This window comes from Bradysia coprophila (genome assembly GCF_014529535.1).
Source record: "Bradysia coprophila strain Holo2 chromosome IV unlocalized genomic scaffold, BU_Bcop_v1 contig_81, whole genome shotgun sequence".
NCBI classification, from domain to species: Eukaryota; Metazoa; Arthropoda; class Insecta; order Diptera; family Sciaridae; genus Bradysia; species Bradysia coprophila.
The window spans coordinates 706,623-719,867 of NW_023503375.1; the positions used below are offsets into that span (position 1 = coordinate 706,623).

General features: G+C 35.8%; 1 protein-coding gene across 6 annotated transcripts in view; it reads left to right on the forward strand.

The window, feature by feature from the left end:
* The window catches only part of LOC119072176 (sodium-dependent neutral amino acid transporter B(0)AT3), a 29,028-nt gene that overhangs the window by 7,903 nt on the left and 7,880 nt on the right, over positions 1-13,245 (forward strand). For 3 of the 6 annotated variants that reach the window (XM_037177332.1, XM_037177333.1, XM_037177334.1), the window contains exons 3-9: positions 6,732-6,848; positions 6,915-7,030; positions 7,089-7,307; positions 7,361-7,713; positions 7,773-8,297; positions 8,359-8,521; positions 8,576-8,776. In XM_037177332.1, the coding sequence (XP_037033227.1) occupies positions 6,732-6,848; positions 6,915-7,030; positions 7,089-7,307; positions 7,361-7,713; positions 7,773-8,297; positions 8,359-8,521; positions 8,576-8,776 (1,694 nt within the window). Of the gene's footprint in view, positions 1-6,731; positions 6,849-6,914; positions 7,031-7,088; positions 7,308-7,360; positions 7,714-7,772; positions 8,298-8,358; positions 8,522-8,575; positions 8,777-11,187; positions 11,257-12,437; positions 12,594-13,245 lie in introns of all 6 variants that reach the window. The other 3 variants (XR_005086803.1, XR_005086804.1, XM_037177336.1) reach the window with 3 other exon arrangements.

The window sequence follows — 13,245 nt, forward strand, 5'->3', positions numbered from 1 at the left end:
AATATGAGTTACACAACTATATTATGAATTACAGAGCTACATTATGCACCGTGGACACATTTTATAGCTAGAGATCTGCATATTGTGGCTGTGTACTCTATATCATAGCTGTGTAACGCATATTTGACGTATGAAAAATATAGCTGTGTGCTGCATATGAGAAAATGTATGGGACCATTCATTCAAGTCATGATTCGTGCTGGTCGGACTCAATGTTAATATACAAACAAAAACTGTTCTAAAATATCTTGGCTGATTGTAATGAAGCTTGATGATCAGGTTATAGTAGTTATAGTATAACCTTTTCAATATTGTCAGATTCCGTAGAAACACAGACGAATGAGAATATCCGAAATTTCACTGCACTAGAAACGAATTAATTAATTAGCCAAATCGTAAAAATGAAACTCGTCATTTCACAGAAAATAATTGAATTCGTGATTCTTCGCGCGGTTTCAATTCACTTTCTTTCAGAACCTAGAACAATCCTTGCAGTGACAACTCACAAAAGTAAAATATAAAAACTACAGACTTGAATCAGGCTGTGTGCCACATAATATAGCTGCAGGATTTATATTGCCGTAGCAACACTTCGAAATAAGAACATGTTAAAGCACAAGCAAAATTAGCACATCAGCAGCATATGTGATGGTCGGATTCTCAGGTTAAGCATCAATCGGCGCTGTTAGTACTTAGATGGGTGACCGCAAAATTCATGAAAGTTTGTGAAAATTTTTTATTTCTCGTGATAGATTTGAAATGTGGCTCACAGCCATATAATATAAATTACACAGCTATTTTAACTGTAGTCTTCGCAATATACATTACACAGCTATATGCCAAAAAATGGGGGTGCTAAGTCCACTTATAGCTCTCACACGCATATCAGGATTTTCCGTGTGCGTACAAAAAGTTGTTTTTTATTAGTGGTAATTGGATGTTTTGCTCTTGCGCACACAAAATGTTAGCAATTTGTGTTAAGCTAGTCACTCTTTATGTATAATTAGCTATTTTCTAAATGCATCCCTTTGAAACCGATCATTTGTGCGACAGCAACACTCTTAACCTTATCACTGATACGGTAGTTATTGAATCTACTACTTGATTTTATCTAACTACTTTTGACAGATTACAATAAAATCCTCCACTTCGTTTGTTTAACTTGCGTTTGGCTATTATATGAGAACGTTAGCTAGAGCACATTGTGTCGTAGTGGTAAGACCATAATGATGAGTTTTGTTTGTATGAGTGGACCAGCTGAAAAACAGCTGAAGCAAATTCATGCCTAACTTTCACTGACATCCACTGTATCTAGCTAATACATAGCTTTCAGTTGCATCTTTTCTAGAAGCTCCGCCTCTTCCATACGAATCCCCTAATATCGGAATTTAATTCCTTTGTTTATCTGCGTCTCATGAAATCGATCAATAAAACTAGGACACGATGTAAACGTACACCGACCTTTATGCAAATAGCACGGATTTCCAGCGAAATTGTAATAAAATATTTCATCTTCAACTTAACAATTCATTGAATCTAATGTTGAAACTATCGATTCATGTTCGGTTATTACTGAATAGCACGCTATTTCCCTTCATCGAATGCAAACAGTTTTTCTGGCAAAGGCCAAAGGTGGAAAAATCGATAGTTCAGTTGGATGATAATGATCGAAACACACAGATTTTCTATTTTCTTTCCATAATATATATGTTTTGATATTATGTCATTTTATCTGTCGTTACATTGCGATAAGACTCGAGAATCATTTATGGCCATTTGCATTAGTTGATTAGATTGTGCAAATGTTTGTATTTCATTTATGTGGTAACGTAAGTGTCGGAGACGGTGATTATGGCATTTACTGTATTATGGCACGACGTATCGAAGAAGTGAAAAGTGGAGATTCGCCTGTCAGAAACGTCTTGTCATCTGTTATCCACAACGACTACAAAAATTAGCAAAGAGATCTGACTAGTGTATTCTCTGGTGACCTGTATTGGCGCCACAATTTTTCCTGTACTTCATTCTTTGTGCTCTATTTTCTGGTGAAATAACTTCACTATGGTAAATATCCATAGAATGTGTCAGCAGTGAAGTTAGTTCATAAGACAATAGAGTGCTGACATATACTACAGGGCCTATAGTAGAGCATATGATAAATCTATGGACGTGAAAGAATTTGTATCAAACACTATGCAGTAACTTAAAACCAACCGATTTATCGATATTTTTTGGCGATAAAGATTAAAGAGATAACGGTTCTCAGTCTGCAGGATATTTGGATGCATCTAATTAGACACATGAATCCAGTCGAATAGTTTTCTATTTGGTGATAAGAATCGATTGACAATTGAACTTATCTTGCTTAGCATACGATTTCTGTTTATCGATTAATCACAATTATTCCAAGCTTTTTTGGTATAAATCGAACCAAAATTATTCCGATTCAATTGACTGCATTAAATTGGCATTGGCACAGAACGTGCTTACACATCCATTTCCCGACTAATAAGCACTTTCAGAGAAATTTAAAATATTTTCATCCTAAATTACTAGAGTTCACCCAATTCACATTGCAGCGCTGAGTTTTCTAGGACATAAACACATTTGATGGATTCTATTTTCGGACAGTTTTCATTTAATTCAATTTTGCTGTGTACAGAGTGGAAATTTTGTAATTTATTTGCGTGCTTTTGGTCAATTAGAAACCAAAATATTACTTTTTCACAGAAAGGCTAATCGATTTATCGTGTGTTATCGATTCATAATAGTGCACATTATGAGAATCGTGTAATTTGTTTATATTCCGGATTTTTCCGCCTATGAACTCAACCTTCGTTTCGCGTTTGCATAATACTATAGTTGATTCAGAGGTACACTAAACACTGTAGTGTCAGTGTGTATAACTGATGAATTCCGTATCGTTATTAATAAAAAAAACTCAATACTTTATGTTATTATAACTATATTAGACGCAATTATGCATATGATCGATACAAAAAAAACTGCATTCAACCGTGACCGTCACAAACTATGACAAAAAGTAAACAAAATAAATATTATTTTATAAATAGATACCGCTAATGGTAATAGGTACGCTATTCATAGCATGAAAGAGCCAATTAAAAAAAAAGATCTCAGGAAACCAGAAATGGTTTTGAGGCACTTCCTCTACAGCGAAGTCTTATCGAACTAGAGGTGAGTGGGCTGCCCATAAAAGTGGGCTGCCCACGCCCATGGGCATGCCCACGGGACATGGGCATGGGCACTTTACAATTTCGTGGGCATAGGGCGCAGCATGGGCACTTTTCAAAAATGTGTGATCCCACAAACTTAAGTCTTAAGCGCAGTCTAGACTTTCCGCACGATGTAGTATTGATTCAAGGAATTTTAAAACATCTATCGCACATAAAATCGTGTTTCCAACTGTGCTGTCAACATCGGTTTCGCCTCAGATTGACAATTTTCACATTTTTAGCGAAAATTTCCTATGTGGGCCTTGGGTATGGGCTAGGCAGTGGGCATGCTTTTTAAGATTCTTGGGCATGGGCTGCGCCGTGGGCATGCTATTTTTAAATTATTGGGCTTTGGGCAGGGCGGGCATAAAAATTAGGTATGCCCACTCACCTCTATATCGAACCGACAAATGATAAAGTCTCATTTTATTCATCAACTTTTCTCTTCGTCCTATTTTAATCTTTCGCTATGGAATAGAATCGAAACATTCACAGCAACTTCAAATGTCTAGTAGGCTTGGTGTGTGTCGTATTCTGTTTTTCCAGAACAGTGAGAACTATAATTGTATCCTATAGTAGAACATTTGACCAATATGACCCATATATAACCGAATCAGATCTGCGGTGGCACGCCATCTCTCGCTTTCTTTAAAAACACAAAATTACTTAGAAACCTGGGCCATCTGTTTTGTGACAGGCACAATATTTTGTGATACACAAGCAAATTGTAGTCACGAAGGTGTCATTACCATCGAACTAATGTGTTAAGCTGAGCGTCTGAATGGCATTACCTCCGCCCATTACCTTGCATTTGACGACCATTTCGATCTGGGAGAAAATTCGATGTTTTGCATTAATGTCCAAAAGTACCATTTCTCATCAGGACATGAAAACAGCGGTACTGATAGTAAAATCACACGAAAAAGTCTAGCGAATTATGTTTAATATGAAATTCCTTGAATACTGGGCTCGTCATCGGCTGGGATCTGTATATAAAATAATGCTGTTTGGTAAAAATGAAAAGTAAAATTACTGAGCTTGCTTGTCTGGTTTTCGTTTTAAACTACGCCTCGGATCAACAAATTTCACACGAAAACTCCAGTTTTCATCGTTTTATCCCTTGTACTATACAAGGGAAGTAATTTTCTATCTCGAATTCAGATGAGTAAAAGTATCCAAGGGCTTTAGCCCGAGGTACTTTTACTCATCGTGATACGAGATATCAAATTATTTCACGTGTAAAGTATAACGTTTTACTTTACGAGCGAGGGAAAAGGTTTTCACGTAGTATCAAGGAGTATCTCATAAGACCGACTCGAAGGCAGTGCCATCACTGATTTTTGCGGTATCCACAATTTGGATGCATCATTGCATCAAACAACACACAACACTTAGAAGTTGAATCTATTTCTAATTAATCACAGTTTTACCGCGGAAAATACCATATGGCAATGATTTTAAAATCATTATAAACTCTATCATTCTGCCTTTGAATTGAATTAAATATAAAATTTTCATTGGAATTTCCAACAGATTTTCCTTTTACACACAATTCAATTGATTACCCTGTACATATCACACGAAATATCTGTGTTATAATGAATGAAAATTATGTTTAGGAAAATTTGTTGTGAGAATCAACATCGACGGTCGTGATGTGAATTTTTTAAGCCATAAAGCATCACTCTGTATCGGCGATTATTGTATGTATGTGTGTGTGTGGATAGAATGTGTGTATAATATGGTATAACCCATTAAAACTCCTATACAATGCACTGTATCGGAATTAGGTCAAGAGCGGCGAACTCACAAATATGCATTCGCAATAGATTTATTTGAAATGACAAAAATTGTTGAAAATAGCAATACTAAAGTTTAAGATGGTTTTGACGAATCGTATTTTTACTTCTGGGAAAACTAATTTAACGAGATTAATGTGAGATTTGTTTAGTGTCGGAAACATTTCTAAGAATGAAGGACCTAGATCCGTACGACATACTTTATTATCACTTTACAGTGGTAGTTAACTGAAAGTTTTCGACGTAGAGAGATTCATATTTATACCTTGAAATAAGGAATTCATATGTAATCTGTCCACGTCGTGACACTCGATTGAGAGACGGCAAAAATTAACCACTTACAATTGTCGAATCTTTTACTTCTACTGATCTGAGTCTTATCGATAGATTGATCTTTTACTTCAATATGTTTCATATGTTTTGGCATATAAGACAGCATCAGCTAGAGTTCATCGCTAATGCTAGTCGTCGATAACAGATGCAATAGACCAGACTATAAAGAACGTGAATCGAATGGTTCAATTTTCAGAAAATGAATTATCGCCATGTGCGTTAAATATTTTTGGGGTCCTTGGACTACGAGAATTTTCTGTGGCATGGGGCTATTGCCAACCACTAGAGGTAATGATTGGAGGTAAAATGTTCGAGCCGCTGGCAGAGACTTTTTTTAGGAAAATATTTTCCCAAAAATTTCCATGTCTTCCTTAATTTCCCCAAATTTTTTTTATCTTAGGAATGGAAAGATAAACTTTTCCTATAAAATAGTCCCTGTCTTGTAGTATATATAGTTACAGCTAGTGCCATAACATAGCACCGGAAACAAGTCACACCAATGTCACTAAGAGTAAAGACTTACTCTGTTAACAAAATGCAAAGTCTCTAATTGCCATTGCCTAATACAATTACTCAACATACACCTAAGAAAACTGTAATCCACTTGCGTGAACAAAGTGATGAATTCTCATGTCTTTGATCTGCCGAACGTCGCAGCTGTATGCTAACAAGTAAGATTTGCATTGCGAAAACTTTTAATTTCTCTTCTCTAAACACTATTGATGAAGTGAGAAAATTATCTTTTCGATTTGATAATGAAATATCTTCTTGAGTGTACCTATATTACATGATTAATACCGTGTCGTGTAGAAGGTATGTCAAGAGATTCTATTCGTATTACAATCGATTTATAGCTGACATGACTCAGCTGTGGGGACAATATGGGCTAAGCATATTGATTTTAATAGTGGATATGGAGATGAATAATTTTGAGGAATGAGTCATGATTGCGTTGTTACTCAAATAATAAAGTGAAAATAATGATGGGAACGATCTAATTGTATGACAAATTCACTTGGGAGGTTTTTGTTGATGAAAGTTTTCCCAATTTTCTAAAATGGAAATTTTACAGAATTGAGAGATCAGCCGACTAAGTCTTTACGTTGCGTTGGTGGATTGCGGTTAATAGAATGTTCATTAGATAACTACAAAGATTTTACAAAATATAAGAATCATGAATTTCCGCTGTGATTGGCCATTGTGCCGTATCTTCATTAAAAGAGTTTTCATGTGTCTAGGGGAGTCGTCTGCCACCTCAAATAATGCGTCTAATACTTGACATCTTTTTCATTTGCACAAGAATTGCCATACAGAAATGTAACCATAATCTTAAACGAAATCCTATTTCTAATCTAATTTACAGGAGCCTTTCTCATCCCATTTATGACAATGTTAATATTAGAAGGCATTCCATTGTTTCTCATTGAATTGGGAATGGGACAGAAAATGCGATTGGGATCACTCGGTGTTTGGAATACAAGTAAGTCAACGTTTGTGTTATTCAAAATTAGAATTTTCTCGTAATGTCTCTACACATCATCTAAAGTACATCCATGGCTCGGTGGCATTGGGATATCGTCCTGTATAGTCACGTTATTTGTGGCATTGTACTATAATGTAATTATTACGTGGTGTGTGTACTATTTCGTTAATAGTTTTCGGGTAAGTCGATCGAAAATTTCGTGTCAATATCGTCAGTAAATCAATGCATTTGTTGCAGTTTGAATTGCCCTGGGCAACGTGTCCTACATACAGTAATTCAACGGTTTATCCGGAATGCAAATCGGCAACAACCTACTTCTGGTATCGAACAACTTTGGACATAGCACCGTCAATAGACGAACCAGGCGGATTGAAATGGTGGATCGTTCTATGTTTGTTCGTGTCGTGGCTCGTGGTGTTTTTCATCGTAATGAAAGGCATTCAAAGTTCCGGAAAGGTATTTTATAGCCACCGATTTGTCAATAGTTTTCAGCTAGGTATTTTTGCCAGGTTGTCTATTTCACATCGCTGTTTCCGTACATCGTTCTGACCATTTTCTTCGTAAGAGGAATAACGTTAGATGGAGCTGGTGCAGGTCTCATACATATGTATAAACCGCAAATGGAAAAATTGTTGGATGCAACAGTTTGGCTGGATGCTGCTACGCAAGTGTTTTATTCGTTCGGTTTGGCTTTCGGATCATTGATAGCGTTTGGCAGCTATAACACTCCAAAAAATAATTGCGTGAGAGATGTTTTACTTGTGTCGGTGTGCAATGCATTTACTGCCATCTATGCCAGTGTTGTAATTTTTGCAATCCTGGGATTTAAAGCAACCAATGATTTAGACAAGTGCATTGAGAGGTAAGCTGTCTCTTACAGTGATCATTCACTTTCACCCTCCCATTGTCGATACTTTTCAGAAATGTGGAAATAATGTACAACCGCACATTACTGCCGGCGACTAACATATCACGTAGCGAGTATGAAAAATATTACGCAGAAAGTTTGAATAAAACAGGTCAGCAAACGCTTTTGAGTTGGGGAGTGTCACCGAACTGCACTTTGGAGAAACAATTAGGCTCCGCTGCAGAGGGCACAGGACTGGCTTTCATCGTGTTCACTCAAGCCATTGTTGAACTGCCCGGTGCACCATTCTGGTCTATCCTATTTTTCACAATGCTCTTGTCATTGGGCATTGGATCACAGATCGGTATCTTGGAAGGAATGCTTTGCACGCTATTCGATATTGACATAATGAAGCGACTGCGGAAACAATACGTTACAGCCGGTGTTTGCGTATTTTGCTTCTTCGTTGGATTAATATTCTGTACTGGCGCTGGCGAATACTGGCTGAAACTGTTCGATTCGTTTGCGGGAACAATCGGATTGGTTGTGATTGCATTGATGGAATCTATTGCTGTGATCTATGTGTATGGTCACGAACGGTAAGTTTACCTAAATTGGAAAACCTGAAGTGTCTTGACGGTTTTTAATTCCTCCCGACAGATTCACTGAAGACATATACCAAATGACTGGCTATCGACCTGGCATATACTGGCAATATACGTGGCGATTCATTGGACCTGTTATTATGTCTCTTATTCTTATCGCATCGGTAATCAAAATGATTCTCAACACACCTAAGTACAGTGCCTGGATTGCTGAAGAAGTAAGTTCTACCGATTGCCATGCAGTGTGCACAATAACAATTCGTTATTTTTAGGCTCAAACAGAAAGCATTCCATATCCGCCCTGGGTAATGGGTATAGCTGTAGCGATGATTGTTGCTGGCGTGCTACCAATGCCAATTGTATTCTGTTTGCGACGCTTCCAGATCTTGCAGGTCGATCTTGACATACATCAAGGCTCAATTAGGCGTAATGAAACTACCGCTTCCACGAAAGTTATGATGGATGACGATGACGTAAGTAGAATTTATACAGTTTTTTCGTTCGAATTTTGAAGTTTAGTTGGTTGGAACAGTTAGCATACATGGGCTAATCGGTGAACCTAGCGACAAAACCAATTCTTTTTAGTGTACCTTTTCCATTGATGTTATTCAACAGAATGCAAACACTTCACACGAAACACATGAAATTTTTCAATGGCAATTTTGCTAACATAATTCAATCACATAATCAAGCAAATGAAGAATGAAAATTCTGTAAAATAAACACCGCAGCTTATTTGCCCATTAAAACAATGTAAATAAAAATGTTGACACATTGTATGTAATACGTTATCCCAGTCAAGTGAACAAAACTAATGAAAATTGTTTGCACAGGACATTAATATGCTGTGAACAAAGCGCAGTTTAACTATTTAATTATTCGAGATGTAATTAATGTTCGTCAAGGGTTTATTAGTTGTGAAAAAAGGTTTTTCTGAAACCATTAAATTTACTTATGATCAAATTGAACATAAAATAGTGGTTGAAATCACTCGGGGGACATCCGGACATATTAAAAAAAATCATCAAGTCAGTTCCCTTCATGATAGGCATATTAGAAACGGTATCAAAATATTGACACACATCGACGTCGACAAAATAAAACAAGAGACAACATGTGCTGGTCTAGATTAGTAGGTCAAAAAGATGTCCCTTCATCTGTAATTCTTCTCAGCGAGCATATTTTCCGTCACAATTTGCAAATTTATTTGGTTTACCAGATTTAAGAAGATTTAAGAAGATTAAAGTCAAGCAGGGTAGGATCGTTAAGGAAAAAGTTCTCAAAAATTCCCAATTTTTTGTTTTGTTAAAGTCTAAAAAAATGTTACTTGGTTCAATCTAGGACATCAAAAACAATTGATCAAGCAAACATAGTTAATTTTTAAGAATTTATTTGGCATGACTTAAACGGATCGCAGGAAAAAAAATAATTTGATCGCAACAAAAAGAGGAATTGATTGCAGAAAAACAAGAAATGATCGCAAGAAAAAAGAATTTGATCGCAATTTGCGATTCGCAAGGGAAAGAAAATGTCTCTTTCTTAACAAATTTGAAAAGGACAATAACTCTCTTGTAGGAACTGCTGGTCAAGTTATCATTTTTATTCATTTTTTTAAAGAAATTTTACGGTGCGATCAAATTCTGTTTTTCTTGCGATCAATTCGGTTTTTCTTGCGATCGATTACTCTTGCGATTTTGGGTCGACCCCTCCCGAGCTGGGCCACATAAGCGAATTAGGGTTTTTCAATGATATCTTCAGACATTTAAATGCTACAGTTGTGAGTGATACGTCAAACGAAAAGTATTTACAATACCAATCGGCAAAAAAAAGTTTTTAAAATTCGGATGACCGACTCGTGAGTTAGAGTCCTTGGTGTGAACCAGGCAACGGGGACCAAGTTTTCCCACTATAGGTCAGCTAAATTTGAACAGATTTCGATTATTGTTGCTTTATTAGATTGGTATTGACTGTACCAATCAGGGAAAGTTTATGAAATTCGGTTAACCATAGCGTGAGCTAGGTCCCTTAGAGTGAGCTCATATTCGGCTACTCGGCCGTACAGTGAAGGTGGTGTTTTTTGCCATCTCCATTAAACTTTGATCGAATTTCTTGATTTTTTTTTTATTTGAAAAGTATTAACGAATGCAAAGCGGTCGTACTATTTCCGGCCTCCTAACAAAATGGCTGTCGGCGGCCTTATTGGATTTTAATAAAAACGATATAAATCGGTAAAAATGAAGTAAAATTCATCCGATTTCTCTTATTTTTGTTTTATCTGTCAGATACTTGCAAAAGTTTTAGAATTAGGTCATTGGGCTTAGGCTGCTACTCGACCCTAAGTGTTTTTTGCACATAAATCGAGTAAATCTCATCCGATTTTGCTAGTTTTTATTTCATTAAAGGTAATTGAATACCGAAAATTGGCAAAATAAATTTGGGTTCCTTAAATAATGTCGTAAATTGTTGGTTTTATTTGAGACGTACTTCGTACGGGCTTTCGTAATTGCGCTATGCGCAATTTTCAACACGAACACTTTCAGTAAATTTACACATGCCATTCTTGGGCTAGGTAGCCAATAATTGCAAGTACGCAATAGGGTTACGGAAGTATTTTGATAACGGACACATGAGAGGTTGAAGACGTATTAGGGCTGCGGACGTAGTATAGCTACGGACGAAATAGGATTACGGGATGCGCGGGGCTCAGTCGAAGCAAACGCTCCGACTGTTCTGACGGCTTGTTTGAATTTCTTTTATAGTAGGGCGGGCGAGAAGCGCGAAACTATAACCAAATATTCCTTTCTTCCACCTTTTTTTTAAATAAAATTTATTTTTGATTGCCATTAACTAACATTTAACTAACAAAAATCAAAAATTACCACAGTTATACAGTCCAGACATGCCTCCAGAAAATTCATTAAGTGCAACTCGATTTACTATCGGAGACTTCGATGTAAGTTAGACAAATTTTTACGATTTCTCGAACGATTATTAATTTTTGAACTTGATATCTCTTCAGTTTAAACGAAACGCAAAAACATTTTAAGTTTACATTTCAGCGCTAAAATCCAATATCCGTTTCAATGTGGGTTTCATTGATTTTTTTACAAAATCATTTCTTTCCTGAACATGTTCTATAATGTATATACCATACCACCCACACAGTAAATCGTACCATGTTACGTGATTAATGATCCAATGATTAAATTTTGACCTATTCATTGACTAGACGCTGATAGTGATTAAGTAAATGCTGACTAAGAGATTGTATCATGCTGTTAATTGGCATTTACATTTCGTACAAGAATCTGTCAAGTACAGAAGTAATGAAAATCAAAATGATCAATTGACATTATGGGAGACATTTTATTGATCAATTGTGTCTTATAGGCAGAACTAAACTCTGAGTTTCTAAAGAAAGCGAAAAAAAAGTGCAGTTCAACCAGAAATTTATGGCTATTCTTTTATATTGTGTAAACTAAGGCATGGAACAGACCTCAGTTTAAATGAAATCTAAATATCGCAAACAGTCCAGGAAGGTATTATTTAGACCTGCCCTGATTTACTGGAACTGTGTACGATTTTCAGAATTCAGGTAAGTTCAGGTCATATTAAATCAGGTATCTGTAATACCATCAGACTTCAGGAAAGACCTGATGTGTTCCGAATTCTTATTTCCCGTTGTATTGCCTGGTGTGTTCCGAACATTTTTTGTTTTTGAATTAGTTTGGGAAAGGACAGTCGCAGCTGCTCTTCTCAGACACATTTCCAACAAAAATAAGCTTTTTTGATCAGAAATGAATCATCACAATGAATATAGTCGCCTATGTAACACTGCAAGTTCGATTCTAAAATGATTCACAAACTTTTGCAACCATTCGTTATTTGCATCAGCAGTAACGGTAAGCGAAATGTCCCTGACCTTCTGTGGTCTTTAAAATGTTTTTGCGGCTACGTTATTACCAATTCTGTAATTTCCTTTAGTTTCAGTTTTAATTTTCTCGTTCAAAATAATTTTTTTTCTTCTTCTTCTTCTTTCAATTGATTTTTAAATGATGGGAGGAGGTTCACCATCTCACCATAATACTAATCGATTTTTCTTTTTCTATGATTTGTCATCTTCTTCCGTAATAGACTTAATTAGTTTATTTCTAATTAATTCAATTAACAAACTGCATCGGATATAATTGATATTGGATAATTATGTATATTTGAAAGTTATAGACGACAAATGATTCACGAAGCAAATCTTCAACTAACAACTAAAAACTAAATTTTTGACAATACACGGTAAACGGATTATGATATTAAACTTGAACTTCTTTTTTTTAAATTAAATTAGATTCAAATTGAATGTTTAATTTATTTTTGTAAACTTGAATCTATATAATGATCATCATGGAATGCGTTGTTATAACTCTGTCCGCTTCTCTTCTCTAGCTTTTCCTAATTGATCTCAATCAATTTGCTTTAAAAAAATGTTTTTTTTTCTCATCCAAAGCAAACACGTGAATGTCGTGCATGTTTTAATGGTCTATTGTTATGTTGGATGTTGTTATGTTTATAATACCATTTGAGTTGCATGTTTTTTTATCGCAGTCATTTTATTGCACTAACAATCATCGTAAACAAAAAAAAAACATTCGAAAAGTTATTTCTAGATCGAAAACCGGAGAATAGTGAACAAATTTTCCGATTGCATGTCATAAGTAAGGCATTTAACTCTACGTTCCTTTAACCTTGCACCTCACTAGTATAAATTTCGAAGTTGTTACTTCTTTTCACCAGGTCCTCAAGAGATTTATATGTACAAAATCTAGTACTTCAGAAGCTGAAATGAACATTTTTTATAAATATCCACTAGCCCACAGATCATCATCGTTTATTTCCGCTGACGCAGTTTATATCAGATGCCATTTTTAAAACGTATTCTGACGTATTT